A 15,943-nucleotide genomic window follows, 5' to 3' on the forward strand; every position below is an offset into this window, starting at 1 on the left:
CATCCACTCACTCCAGAATGGATTGCATTCTAGAACACTAAGAGCCGCTAGCAAAATGTTGGAAGCATCACTAGAAAATAGTTTAGCCTTCGGTGATTGAGAGCTTTGCAGCAGGCGAGATACTTGCATTCATTAATCCACCCAGGTAGAATGGGTACTTATTGCTGCTTCTCCCGAATATATTTTAAACTACTGTGTTTTCACTTTTAAAATATTTTTATTTTCATTGTGCACATATTGACCATTTTCAGCATGCAAACTGGTAGCTGCACTATATCCACTTGAATATATACTTTACCTTATAATGCTGCTCATAGATCTTTGAGAGTATACATTCTGTGTAAAATGCAAGACAAGCTATGTGCATGACTTGTATAAATAGTAATGCCTGAATACCTCTATTGACATGTAATAATCTAGTGATGTGATTATATATAAGGATCTATATATTAATGCAGCGTTGTCTGTTGTATGTAGTAGACCATCACAGTTTATGTACCCTCAGCGTGACAGTATTTAAACAATAGCAGAGCCAGCTTTGTGGAGAAGTTCGCCTTAGGGTCTGGTTTTAGAAGGTGGAGGAGTTCCATTTAATGGAATATTTGTCTGCACAGCTTCATGACTGTCATTAGATTTTCGTGAGGACATGGCACTACTGGATAACTTACCAGAACTCCACTGAACAGAAATCCATCAAATTGCTATCCCATTAGTGGCGACCCATGGGCTGCCTTTGTTATTAGGAGGGTTGTCCCCCTCCCCGATCTGCATGCTGATACTCCTCCCATTCTTTTTTTTTTTTTTTTCCTCTCCTTTATCACTGATAGCTTTCCTCTATTTTTCTCTCCAACATTCTTTTGCGTCCCTCTCCTCCCTTGTTTTCGTTTATATTCTGGTCACTGATATTTGCTTGAAAAAAGATTAAGGAATAGAGATGAGCGAACACTAAAATGTTCGAGGTTCGAAATTCGATTCGAACAGCCGCTCACTGTTCGAGTGTTCGAATGGGTTTCGAACCCCATTATAGTCTATGGGGAACATAAACTCGTTAAGGGGGAAACCCAAATTCGTGTCTGGAGGGTCACCAAGTCCACTATGACACCCCAGGAAATGATACCAACACCCTGGAATGACACTGGGACAGCAGGGGAAGCATGTCTGGGGGCATAAAAGTCACTTTATTTCATGGAAATCCCTGTCAGTTTGCGATTTTCGCAAGCTAACTTTTCCCCATAGAAATGCATTGGCCAGCGCTGATTGGCCAGAGTACGGAACTCGACCAATCAGCGCTGGCTCTGCTGGAGGAGGCGGAGTCTAAGATCGCTTCACACCAGTCTCCATTCAGGTCCGACCTTAGACTCCGCCTCCTCCGGCAGAGCCAGCGCTGATTGGCCGAAGGCTGGCCAATGCATTCCTATACGAATGCAGAGACTTAGCAGTGCTGAGTCAGTTTTGCTCAACTACACATCTGATGCACACTCGGCACTGCTACATCAGATGTAGCAATCTGATGTAGCAGAGCCGAGGGTGCACTAGAACCCCTGTGCAAACTCAGTTCACGCTAATAGAATGCATTGGCCAGCGCTGATTGGCCAATGCATTCTATTAGCCCGATGAAGTAGAGCTGAATGTGTGTGCTAAGCACACACATTCAGCACTGCTTCATCACGACAATACAATGCATTAGCCAGTGCTGATTGGCCAGAGTACGGAATTCGGCCAATCAGCGCTGGCTCTGCTGGAGGAGGCGGAGTCTAAGATCGCTCCACACCAGTCTCCATTCAGGTCCGACCTTAGACTCCGCCTCCTCCAGCAGAGCCAGCGCTGATTGGCCGAATTCCGTACTCTGGCCAATCAGCACTGGCTAATGCATTGTATTGTCGTGATGAAGCAGTGCTGAATGTGTGTGCTTAGCACACACATTCAGCTCTACTTCATCGGGCTAATAGAATGCATTGGCCAATCAGCGCTGGCCAATGCATTCTATTAGCGTGAACTGAGTTTGCACAGGGGTTCTAGTGCACCCTCGGCTCTGCTACATCAGATTGCTACATCTGATGTAGCAGTGCCGAGTGTGCATCAGATGTGTAGTTGAGCAAAACTGACTCAGCACTGCTAAGTCTCTGCATTCGTATAGGAATGCATTGGCCAGCCTTCGGCCAATCAGCGCTGGCTCTGCTGGAGGAGGCGGAGTCTAAGGTCGGACCTGAATGGAGACTGGTGTGGAGCGATCTTAGACTCCGCCTCCTCCAGCAGAGCCAGCGCTGATTGGTCGAGTTCCGTACTCTGGCCAATCAGCGCTGGCCAATGCATTCTATTAGCCCGATGAAGTAGAGCTGAATGTGTGTGCTTAGCACACACATTCAGCTCTACTTCATCGGGCTAATAGAATGCATTGGCCAATCAGCGCTGGCCAATGCATTCTATTAGCTTGATGAAGCAGAGTGTGCACAAGGGTTCAAGCGCACCCTCGGCTCTGATGTAGCAGAGCCGAGGGTGCGCTTGAACCCTTGTGCAGCCTCGGCTCTGCTACATCAGAGCCGAGGGTGCGCTTGAACCCTTGTGCACACTCTGCTTCATCAAGCTAATAGAATGCATTGGCCAGCGCTGATTGGCCAATGCATTCTATTAGCCCGATGAAGTAGAGCTGAATGTGTGTGCTAAGCACACACATTCAGCACTGCATCATCACGCCAATACAATGCATTAGCCAGTGCTGATTGGCCAGAGTACGGAATTCGGCCAATCAGCGCTGGCTCTGATGGAGGAGGCGGAGTCTAAGGTCGGACCTGAATGGAGACTGGTGTGGAGCGCTCTTAGACTCCGCCTCCTCCAGCAGAGCCAGCGCTGATTGGTCGAGTTCCGTACTCTGGCCAATCAGCGCTGGCCAATGCATCCCTATGGGAAAAAGTTTATCTCACAAAAATCACAATTACACACACGATAGAGCCCCAAAAAGTTATTTTTAATAACATTCCCCCCTAAATAAAGGTTATCCCTAGCTATCCCTGCCTGTACAGCTATCCCTGTCTCATAGTCACAAAGTTCACATTCTCATATGACCCGGATTTGAAATCCACTATTCGTCTAAAATGGAGGTCACCTGATTTCGGCAGCCAATGACTTTTTCCAATTTTTTTCAATGCCCCCGGTGTCGTAGTTCCTGTCCCACCTCCCCTGCGCTGTTATTGGTGCAAAAAAGGCGCCAGGGAAGGTGGGAGGGGAATCGAATTTTGGCGCACTTTACCACGCGGTGTTCGATTCGATTCGAACATGGCGAACACCCTGATATCCGATCGAACATGTGTTCAATAGAACAATGTTCGCTCATCTCTATTAAGGAATGGACCATGGCTGCAGGTCACTAGCAGTAAAATATATCAATTAAAATACTCTTAATATGTTGCTGCTATGTTGTATTATTGATATACATATTGTATCAGTGGTATAACTTGGTATGGATTTATATTTATATAAAGGAATCATTTGGAGGTTGGCAGGAAGGGAGTTTAGGAGCATAGCTCAAAGTGCGTGGTAACATGGTTTACCTCTTATACCCCATTCAGAGCCACATGTATGCAAAATAACAAATTCTTCTATAAACTGTATTTTTTGGGTGCCTTATTGTATTATTATCCTATCATAATAATTATTACGATTCTGATTATATACAATTATTGTAAGTGATAGTCGAATGCTTTCCTGCAATGGAGAAATATTGCTAACGCTGGGTTCACACCTGCGTTTGGGGTCTCCATTCTATGGTTTCCGTCTTCTGCATGCCAGAAGACGGAAACCATAGACCGGGTCCGGCCGTGCGCGGCGGTGAGCGTTTTAGGCTCTCCGCCGCGAAACCGGATTTTTTTTATCCGGACACAGAGTACTGCATGTCCGACTCTGTGTCCGGATTATAAAACCCGGTTTCGCGGCGGAGAGCCTAAAACGCTCACCGCCGCGCACGGCCGGACATCTCTCTCACCCATTCAAATGAATGGGTGAGAGAGACTCCTGCAGGTTTCCGTATCCTGCCTGTGTTTTAGGCAGGAAACGGAAACCTAAGTACGGAGTGCCGGGCCGCAGATGTGAACGAGCCCTATGACTAGTCTATTGACTGAAATTGTGAATTTGAGGCAAAGTCATTATATCCAGCTCAATGGCGTGACAGTCTTCTTCTCCCCCAGGTCACTGTACAGTAAGCATGTATTACATTCATTACATTATTATACCAACTGTTTGGGCATACCTTCATTTAGTCAGACTTTGGTAACAATCACACGGACCACATCACGCTTGCCTAGGCACTGTCCCAGCATGTTTATTATTCTCATAATATGGCTAATTTAGTTTATAATTTTTAGCTTGACTGCAGCTGTAACATTTCCGGCCTGGTTTGTGCAAAAATTATATTTTAGACACATGGTAAATATGTTTTCTTCTACTGTTATGCTTTATATACAGGTTAGTAGCGGATTCAAAAGTCTCTATACATTATTTATTTATTATGCTTATTTGTATAGCGCCATCATATTCCACAGCGCTTTACATACAGAATAGAAGGCTCTGATGGTTTTTCGGTTCCTGGAGCGCCCTATCAAATCTTTGGACCACTTGATTATTACTTATTGGGGCAGTTGAAGCCCATGGTGTACCAGCAAATGATATACCGTATGGGAGATACTATTCCATTATGTTGTACGATATAATGATTGTAATTGTTGATTTTATTCCATTCATCATCTGATGTCCAAATGTTATATACCGTATATACTCGAGTATAAGCCGACCCGAATATAAGCTGAGGCCCCTAATTTTGCCACAAAAAACTGGGAAAAATTATTGACTCGAGTATAAGCCGAGGGGGGAAATGCAACAGCTACTGGAAAATTTCAAAAATTAAAATGGCCGGAGTTTTTGGGAGCAGTAGTTGCTGGGTGATGCGGAAGGGGAGGGGGTGTTTTGGTTGTCTGTCTGCCCCTTCCCTGAGCTTGAGGACTGGGTTTTTTCCCCCCACTTGGAACTCAGCCTGGCTGAATATAGGGTATCTGCAGTGCTCCTATTAACCCCTTCCTGATGGAACAGGAGCACTGCAGATACCCTATATTCAGTAGACCGGGCACATTCAGACACAGGATACCTCATGTGTATGCGTTTCACAGTCATTTTCTACTTTCATATGTATTCTAGGGAAAGGAGTGATTTAGAACTTTTATTTATTTTTTTTTTTTTTTTTTTTTTAAAGCTTCTTCTTTTTCCACTACTTTATGGGAGATCCTATATATTACTATTGCGGCTGGTCATACACCCCCCCCCCCAAAATAAATAAATAAATAAATAAAAATGGAGTATTGCTGATTAGAATTTATCTTTTATTCCACATGGAAATGAGTTTTTGGCACATTCGGGCTGGTACAACACCTGCTGGAGCACCTTCTTCTTTTTCGGTCATGTCCGTATTTCTGTTCCTGTTGGGGAACACAAAAGAAAAAGAGGTCATTCCCTGAGTGCACTGAACAGCTCTTTAGCATATGGACTAAACAATGAATTTATCCACAGTCACAAGAATGTGATATTCACTATGTTACTAACCAACCCTACAACACCATATAAATGGATTAGAAGAAATTGTGGTGTGGTAGATTCCATTTAATTTTATAGTTGCTCCAAGCCAGGGTTTCAAATTAACTTTTACTTTTGTTGTTCCTGTATTTATTAGCTTTTATATCCCAGTGCGTACAATCTGTTGCCTGCAAAGTATTATTTTTATGTTTATATTTTTATGCTTATGCTTGGTAGCGTGTGCCCATTGAAATTAAGCAAATTGTTCATCTGTCATAATAGTGTTGTTTAATCTCATTTTAAAAGGAACATGTGTTGTACCATATTTATAATGGCACTACTAATTCTAGAATCTTTTGCGTTACATTTTCAGATGTTCTCCACTTAACTTTCCCCAGTGGGCTAGGAGAAAAACACTTTTTAGCTACAGTATTGCAATAAAAAATGTCATAGTGTCTATGTACATGTTATGTAGGTTAATGACTGAATGCTTAGTTCACAATGTTATTGCTTCATCCACTGATAAGTTCTAGTGATCTATTGTTGGCTAGATTCTTACAGTGCAGTCATGTTTTTTTTAGCCAAAAACTAGAACTGGATGAATTCTTCCCATCTATGTTTTTTCACCTTGTAGGACTCACTCTTGGCTTTGCTTTAAAAAAAAAAAATGTCCTGTGTCAACTAGAGCTAATTCAATAATTTTGTTCTACTTTATTAATGTATACAAGATTTCATAGGAAGAGATCAGGTAAAAGTAGTAAACTGTAGTATTCCCATCAGAGATCCTATCTAAACTGGTAGCTTATGTAACTTGAAGACTTTTCCTAAATATATTGCTTTAGAAATGCTGCTTTGTTTTCCTGCTCTGTGAACTTATTTCTCCCATTGTTTACCTGTGAGATAGGACAAGTGACGTCACTCACTGCTCTGCCGACAGGGCAATCCGTTCAGCTAATTGCAGTTTGCTGATTAAGTCTGTTATCTATCGAAATACACAGATCACACTCAGTCCGTTCTCTACAAGCATGTTCATAGTATCTGATCTGCATAAGTATTGTGATACTTGACAGTGTCCCGTTCAGCAAGCTGTTCAGTTATGCCTTAACTTGGTTCCTCTCTCATATGCAGATTCGGTGTCTACAGCTTCTGGTCCACTTTTAGTTGAAGTTGCCAAAACTCCAGGCTCCAACCTTGGAGTAGCACTAACTACCTCGATGTACTGCAACAAACAGGTCATTGTTATTGACAAAATCAAATCTGCAAGTATAGCCGACAGGTAAGAGCTCTCAAGGACAAAGTCATTGCATCCTCTTGTCTATCAATTCCCATGAATACTGAGACAAAATCAGTGACTGATATTTTACATTTGTGCTTTTAATATAGTTGTAGAAAAGATCTTAAAAATGTTATTGTCAGAAATGCAGTTATATTTATGGCTATTGTATTGTTAACAAGTCATGAAGCAGTATATTTTCTTTGGTATTGTTGTCAAGGTGTGGTGCTCTTCATATTGGGGACCACATCTTGTCTGTAGATGGGACAAGCATGGAGTATTGCACATTAGCAGAAGCCACACAGCTCCTAGCAAGCACCTCCGAACATGTGAAACTAGAGATTCTTCCATACCATCAAACCCGCTTAGCACTAAAGGGACCTGATCACGGTAAGATGATCAAAAATATTGTGGCCTTTATCCTGTTCCCTAAATGTTACGTATAATTATGTAGCTGCTGAATGATGCCTAAAAAGTGATATTTACTGTGGCACGGTACAGTGGTCATCATTGATGCTCTATTTCTCGAAAATGGGAATTAAAGAAATGGCATCATCACACCATAGAATATAATATCTAAGTAGTCCATGATGTATGTTCCATTATCTATATATATACCATATATATATAAAATTCAAAATCTGTAGTAGTCTGCTCTATACAAATCCACAGTTCTTGCCCAATATGGGTGAAATTTGGCACGCCTCCTCTCCACCCACAGGAGCAGAATACTGCACACGTTACATCTTGCTAGCGTTCCCCGCCATAAGATTGAGGCCCCCGAAGTAAGGCCCTATACATATAATGGGAAAATATGAAGGAGAAAGTGCTGAGGGGAAAACAACAGTTGTGACTGACAAGGACAGATTATAGCGACGGCGCCAAAGAGTCGCTGCTAAAGGGGTCACACCACCACACACAACACGCAAACATTTTACAATATTTTTCATGGGCCTCCAGGCCATGGATTTGACGGTTCTATAAACCTCTTTGTGTACAAAACTGAATTTTGCAGCTCCATAAAAGTCTATGGAGCTGTAGAATCCATGGCCCCGAGACCCCTGAAAATACTGTAGTGTTCAAGCAGCCTTAGGGCGGCTTCACACCAGCGCCCGATTTCTGTTATGCAGGTTTCTGTTTTCTGTCAGCAGAAGACGGAAACCGGCATTCAGTTTCCGCCAGTGAGTACCCGTGAAAGTCTTCTGCTCTCCGCGGCGAAACCGTTTTTTTATTTTTTTAACCTGACACGTAGTCCTGCATGTCTGACTTTGTGTCCGCTTAAAAAAAAAAAAAAAACTGTTTAGCTGCGGAGAGCAGAAGACACTCACGGGCGGACACTTTTCAAACCCATTCAAATGAATGGGTTTGAAAACTGCCTGCTGGTTTCGGTCTACTGTCCAGTTTCTCAGGCAGGAAACAGAAACCTACATAACAGAGATCGGGTGCAGGTGTGAACCGGCCCTCACTGAGCAGCAATATTGGTCAGGTGGAAACTGCCTCATAGTAAGATTGTCATTATTGCTTTCTATACAGGGGGCTTTCATCACTGAAACTGCTGAGGTAAAGTGAAAGCTGAGCTCTGATTGGTTGCTATGGGCAACTCCACAAGTCTGCCTGTGAGGCGGCTCCTTCAGGTCATAGTAATACTGTGTGAGGACTGCTCTGGATTACTAGTCATCCTATTACATCTCTTATCAGTGTCAGGTGAATACTAAACGGTCAGAATACTAAGGACTGTTTTTTAAAATGCCGCCCAAAAAAAGACCGTCTATTGGACAAGTTCATCCAAAAGCTAAGAAAGCAAAATTGTGTCAAAGAGCTGAGACAAGTGTCCAACTCACGACTTGAAAAGAAATGGATGATTTTAGCTAACGTAACCAACAATTTAACATATTTTTCGCGACTGAAACTGCAGGTATTCTGCTAGTTTCTTGTTAAAGCAAAAATGCAGATACCTGTTACTCAGTCCTTGAGATTTCACGAAGGGCTATCCTCTGCCAGTGGGAGTTACTTTAGGCTCTCCATATACTATTGATTTTATAAGGCCATAAAGCATGAATTGCTGCAATTTTTGTGAAAGAAGTTGTCAGACATCTGTGGATAAGATTATATTCCCACAATGGTGAAGTAAATCAGTCCTTTTTTTCATGGTCGTTCTCCATCCATGGGGCAGCTGTCCCTCTAACTTTAGTCTATTCTGAGATTTATGAAAATGAATAAAAATAGGGTATGTGCCTTTTTTTTTTTTTTTTCTTTGGTGGACTGATTACCTGGTCGGAAAAAAAATGGACATGTGAATATGCCCTTATACTGCCATTGTTGTGATGGCTAGTTAAAAAAAAAAAAAAAAAAGTCATAGGCCTTATTCACACAAATATAAAAAAAATTGCCCTAAGTCAATCTGACCTGTATTTTTTTTCCCTTGTTGTTGCCAGAATTGGATAAACAGACGGGCTCAAGTGACCAAGCATCTGGTCACTGAATCTTAGGCCTGGTTAACATCTGCGTTGGTAATCCATTCGGGGGAGTCCGCATGGGTACCCCCTCCGAATGGAATACCAAACGCACTGGCAAACGGTGTGCCAGTGAAAGCACGCAAATCCCATAGACTATAATGGGGTCCGTGTGTTTGCCGCAAGATCTTCACAGGGAACATGCAGATAGGAAAATAGTTCACAATCTACTTTCCTGTTCGCATGACTCATGCGGAGATCTGGCTGCAAGTACACGCACCCCATTATAGTCTATGGGGTCCGTGTGCTTTCACTGTACACCGCTTGTAAATGCGTTCAGTAATCCATTTGTGGGGTCCCCATGCAGACTTTACTAATGGATTACCAAACACAGATGTGAAAGAGGGATTATTTTGAGGCCTAACTCACATTTTCTGCCTACACCTAGTTCACAGAGTAAAGCTGAGATTGTATAGTATTGTCATGTAAACTGTCAGCGTGTCCAGACTTAGTAATAATGCTGAGGTTTTTTTGTTTTTGCTTTTGTAGTCATCTAAAATCACTATGGTTACAGTCGAGCACCCATGATCGCTTTAATTTTGACCTCTGTAGTGAAAAGCACAGTCTCAAGTTAAAAATGCCTTACAACCTCCTCCCACCAGAGTTTCTAGCCTATACATTGGTCTCAGAGGGTCTCCGAAGGAAAGGGGGCAAAAGAAATTGGTTGCTTTACCTGTCTTTTCTAATCTTGACCATCAAATACAGTTATTCCAAAAGGTTGCTAGCCACATTGTTCACAGCTGTAGATGGCTGTATTAATAGATAGGACATTACTAGAAGACACAAGCTTTTGTAGTCTTTCTAACATTTTAGTCTTGATTGTTTATTCACTATTTTCCTTGCGAGCCGTTTTGTTCTTTTGACCTGCTGGGATTCATAGCCTTCAAGCTGAGCAGCGAAATGCTTCTCTGAGATATAAAGACTGTGCATATGAAAACAAATTATTTTACCATCCAAGATACCTTCTATTGGAGTTTAGCATTAGTTTTCAATTTTCTTCTTACGGCTTAGATTAATAAATCCATTTATCTGCTCTTTACATAGGAGTTATAAAATAGTAAATGTGATTTAAATATTTTAGGTTTGCCATCATGCACCCATTGTAAATGCATGCGAGTACTTCAGTTGTATATTTTACCAGGGGCTAGAGACCTCAGACTGTTAAATAACATGCTGTTCTCAAGGTGCAATTGAAACATGCCATAAAGGTGCTACCGTCATATAGCATTTGTGAATATAAATTGTGGAGAATGGGTCTAATAATAATGTCTTGTGGCCCCAGTGGCCAGCAATGAGCGCACAGTGCAGAGATAATAGAATTGTTATATCTTATACCTAGGCCTTACTGGATTGCTATGTAGGTTGTTTATGAAATAACTAAATGTGCGAAACAATGTAACCGTTTCCAGGAAATGGAAAACTGATAGATTATTAATGCATTTTTAATTGTCCTTGTAAAACCCATTTATTGCCTCAGTGACAGCATCTAGGTCATGTTGCTTTCAATTTCCTTGCTAACTGCTCTCACTTCCATGTTTATTCATTAAAACTCAGTTACCTTTCCCTCTTTTCTGGTTCTTTTTCTTTCTGATTTCCTGTCATACCTTCATGCGGGCAGTAAAGGTTCAAAGGAGCAGCGAAAAGCAACTTCCTTGGGACAGCTCAACCAACAGCCACCGCCGCCTCCACACCAACCAACATTATAACACCTACCACCCTGACCATTGCAGGACGCCAGCCATGAAATGCCAGAAACCACCACCTCAAAAACTCCTTCGTAATGAACCACATTTACTTTCTGCCTCTTCCTTTCTCCTTTGCTGTTCTTCATGCTTTCTCATTCCAGGCATTACAGCATTGCTTTTATTTCTCACTTCTTCATACTGACAGTAGACATGACATTGGTATGCTGGTTTCGGTATAGTTCCCCAGGTTGACATAAATGTTGATAGCACGAGATGTTAATTTACCAATAAATATGAGAGAGCCTTGTACCAACTGGATAATTCCTTGCCCAGGATAAGGGTCTGGAACAATTCCATATTAGAGATGCACATGGCCTGCTGTCTTCAGGGGACCATTTGGCATAGCGTTAATTTAGTATATTATGTCTTTGGCGAGCTGGTAATATTCTTGACCAGGGCATGGATATAATTATCTGGCTCTATGGCAAAGTTTGGGGAGTCTGAGATGCAGAACAGGAGTATGCAGACATGTACATACACACAAAAATATATAGACATACAGATACATGTACAGTACTAGATATCCAAAATGAACCAATATACACACAGATAACACTGTCAATTGTGTGTTTCTGGTGTATTTGTATCTACGTCATGGCAGAAAACCATGGCTAGTAACATAACAAGATTACGTTAATGGAAGTCATTAGCTTGATGTTTTTGTCCTGTCTTCTTTTGCCCATGTCCGTCACCAGTAGGGGCTGGTTGTGTTTTGTATCCATAAGTAGTCAAGTAGAGGAGGCTTGTATGTGTTTCCATAGTTCAGAGCCCATTTACTACAGTTCTGTTGCTTGCTGATGTTTTGTACTGATATATTAGATAAATTACTTTGTAGATATGAAGTGCAAAATGGTTGCAAACATCACTTACCTATGTGGAAGATCAATTATGGATATAAAAGCATGTCAAATGAAAAGTGCTTAGTAAATTGCCGTAGCCGTTACATTAGGGAGACTCCAAATGATTTATGATTGAGTACACCTATTTATATTAATCATTCCCTATCCAAAGTGGAAACAGCTGGTTTTTTCTTCCTTTCCAATGAAAGAAATTGAAAACATATAAAATTACTAAATAATGGAGTAAAATGACTGAATAATTTGTATATGTAATAACGACAGTCAAAATGGATTTATGGCACCTAGATGTTAATTTATTAATCAAGCCCCTATAATGTGCGGTGAACACAATGCAGAGTTATGGCATAAATGTCAGGCTCCCCACTAAAGCTTTAAATGTAGCACCAGCTCCCCAGTCCAAACATAGTTAGCCATCTAAAGGCCCGTTATCTCGTATAGGAGACTGCCTGCCATCTTTGTCAGCAAAATGCAGTGCTGAGACATATTCATATATGCACTACCAAGTCTTGTAGAGACCAGTCCGTTTTTTTTTAATACTGAACATAAAGAACTAGTGATATTAGATGGCTGCCTAGGAACACTTATACAATGGATGAACTTATTCAAGATCTGACATACATTTATATATTAGGGAGTCTGGTTTTTTTTTGTTGTTACTATAGCAATTGAAGTTTTGTCATGTAAACAGCTTCATGTGATAGATATAGTGTCAATGTAGTGGAGCAATACTATTGCACCCAGGTGAAGTGCTCAGAGAATGGTATACTATGTATTGTCTTTCTTACAGCAGCATTGGTATCTTCATCCTTCTCTCCTACCTCCATGAGTGCATACAGCCTGAGCTCGCTCAATATGGGGACTCTACCTCGGAGTCTGTACCCTACTAGTCCAAGAGGAACACTGATGAGAAGAAGACTGAAAAAGAAAGACTTTAAAAGTTCTTGTAAGTTACTTAACTTCCTTTTACAATTAGTTTGTTATACGTTTAAAAACAATTTGTATGAATATTTATTTTTTGAGATTTTTCATAATAAATTTTAATTACCGTATATACTCGAGTATAAGCCGAATTTTTCAGCCCAGTTTTTGGGCTGAAAAATCCCCCTTCGGCTTATACTCGAGTCAGCAAAAAAAAAAATATTTATTTATTTTTAGGAGGGGGGGGGGGGGGGGTGATCTATGATTAGCCACAATATCAATGTATAGAATATCCCATAAAATAGTGCAAAAAAAAGAAAAAAAGTTCTAAATCACTCCTTTCCCTAGAATACATACAAAAGTAGAAAATTACTATGTAACACATAATGTAACACATTAGGTATCCCTGTGTCTGAAAGTGCCCGGTCTACTGAATATAGGGTATCTCTTGTTCCGTCGGGAAGGGGTTAATAAGAGCACTGCAGATACCCTATATTCAGCCAGACTGAATTCCAAGTGGGAGAAGAAAAAACAGCCCTCAAGCTCAGGGAAGGGGTAGACAGACAACCAAAACACCCCCTCCCCTTTCCCAGCACCCAGCATCTACTGTACCCAAAAACTCCGACCATTTTAATTTTTGAAATTGTCCAGTAGCTGCTGCATTCCCCCCTAGGCTTATACTCGAGTCAATAAGTTTTCCCAGTTTTTTGTGGTAAAATTAGGGGCCTCGGCTTATATTCGGATCGGCTTATACTCGAGTATATACGGTACATTCCAAGTCTCCGTAATGTTTGGATGTAAACATATGTCTCATAGTGTCCAAGCAGAATTTTTTTAATAGTTTGTTTTCTGCAGAACTGCTCAACAACTTATCACAAGGCAGCAGTCTTAAGTTGGTCATGGTTACCACATTATATATTGCTTGCACCCAAATTCTCCACTTCACCATGCGCTACACATACCGGCCAATTTCTATAAGAGGGACTACTTCTCTAGAAGACCATTTCTCAATGCATTTTTGGGTGGTGGTCTCAAAGAAGTTTCATAAGTCTGGTTTCCCAGAAGAGCTCAAACATGAGAAACCATTATTGTTAAACTGGGGAATTCAGTGCTTAAGTCTTGACGTTTCATTTACAACCACAACCACTTCAAAAATACAGTACCATGGAATTAATGATGTTCTAAGAAGTATTAATACTATACTAGAAGTATTAAGTACAGTACCATGGAATTAATGATGTTCTAAGAAGTATTAATACTATACTAGAAGTATTAAGTACAGTACCATGGAATTAATGATGTTCTAAGAAGTATTAATAATAATAATGATTATGGTTAAGATAAATTACTGACCATTAAAATCGGTGGACATTAAACAAATCAATGATGGCTGCTTGAGTCTCAGCATATGATGTGTTATTATACCTTCTGCATCAGAAAACTCCACAAACATCAACTCATTCCAAGAGAGAAGAAAAAATAATCTTGTAGAATAAAGGCCACACTTGATGATAAAAGCAGCTATGCTCAGTATGCAAAACGAAATCATTTTTAGTTGTTTGATATCATTACAAAAAGGAAGATGACATTTTCTTTTCTTATTGATTGCCATTCATCCTTCATCCCAGAAAGATTGGAAATTACATTATTTTCAGATAAAAATATTCTATGTTTTATCTAAATTATGATCAGATATTAACCTTCAAAAAAGAGTGATGGGAACACCTCCAGGATATATCTCTATTAGTGCATCTGCTTTTCTGCAAAGAAAATCAGATCCAATGCAGTTTTCCTTATGCTGTTTCCTTGAAATCCAGCAGATATATGAACATTTCATCATAATATGTTATAAAATGCTTGATGAGGTTAAGTCAGCTTAGTGTGCTATTCTAGGTCACCAGATCCTAATGGGTGGGGGCATGATGGCCTGTCCAATGGGAAATTTTATATGTGTAACAAACAAATAAAAGCCTACAGGAAAAATGAAATGGTCTAAGCACCATCTAAATACAGTACAATCTGGGAAGACACAAGCTCAATTGTTTACCAAGTCTAAATGTGATTCAGTTAAATCGCAGTTACAATTGCCGCAACTATTTTGGCTGGAAGCATGTTGAAGACCAAATCTCAAAAGTTCTAAACCATGACTCAGGAGTGGAAAACATTCTAATCTATGATCAAGTAGGTGTCCAAGTCTTACCTAGCATAACCCTATGATGGTGATGTCATTGATGAGCCTGGCTGTACTTAGAACAGCAGTAATTGGATGGGAATTAAAACAACATGGAATAGTGCAAGAAGTAATAAGGCTGTGAGTAGTGCCTCAGTGAAAGGCAAGGCCTTAGGTTAGAGCCATATTGCCACATATTTTGAAAGCAGAGGTGGGATGCATCTAATTCTTCTCAGATCTGCCAATACGGTTGTTAAAATTATAATCAGATCATAAAACCAGGAAGAAGAGGAGCCATGACCCTGTTTCTGTGTCTGGTAGAGCAGGAAGCCATAAGCAGTAATTATCCACAATCTGGAACTATCATATAGATACATTATACTATATGGGGAAATCATACAGGATAATGATCCCCATACAGTATAGATGCCACTATACAGTGACACTATACTGTACGGGAGGTGGGTCCTTGTCCTGAATGGGAGCCACTGTATGGGGACCCACCCATGGGTCAATTCCACCTCTGATTGGAAGGGTTTACAAGCACTCTTGTAGTGTACAACTTTCAGGAATTTAAAGGGGGAAAAATCATGCTGATTATAGAGGAGGATTGTCTGACTTCATTGCTACCTAAGATGCATGAGGTTCCTCTAATTAATCTTAATGGAAGCTATACTTTACTCAAGAGTCTGTTGCACTTTTCTAATCCGATAATATACACAGCATACTGTACTGCTCTATCCAATAAAACAGGAATTTTACTAGGCGGTGATCATAATGGACTATGACGGATCCATCGTATCCGTTGTGGATTGTGTGTAATAGAAGCCATGATGCCGCCTTTCTCCAGTTAGAGCCTCACTGGGATTATTATTAATGACTAATCAGTTGACTTTGTTAAATAAACT

At 40.7% G+C, this 15,943-nt stretch overlaps 1 protein-coding gene across 7 annotated transcripts in view; it reads left to right on the forward strand.

The window, feature by feature from the left end:
• Positions 1–15,943, forward strand: part of GRIP1 (glutamate receptor interacting protein 1) — a 355,754-nt gene that overhangs the window by 315,015 nt on the left and 24,796 nt on the right. For 5 of the 7 annotated variants that reach the window (XM_075274408.1, XM_075274410.1, XM_075274404.1 and 2 more), the window contains 4 exons: positions 6,685–6,832; positions 7,050–7,219; positions 10,961–11,119; positions 12,735–12,890. In XM_075274408.1, the coding sequence (XP_075130509.1) occupies positions 6,685–6,832; positions 7,050–7,219; positions 10,961–11,119; positions 12,735–12,890 (633 nt within the window). The remainder of the gene's footprint in view (positions 1–6,684; positions 6,833–7,049; positions 7,220–10,960; positions 11,120–12,734; positions 12,891–15,943) is intronic. The other 2 variants (XM_075274407.1, XM_075274411.1) reach the window with 2 other exon arrangements.

This window comes from Leptodactylus fuscus, chromosome 5 (genome assembly GCF_031893055.1).
Source record: "Leptodactylus fuscus isolate aLepFus1 chromosome 5, aLepFus1.hap2, whole genome shotgun sequence".
Lineage (NCBI taxonomy): Eukaryota > Metazoa > Chordata > Amphibia > Anura > Leptodactylidae > Leptodactylus > Leptodactylus fuscus.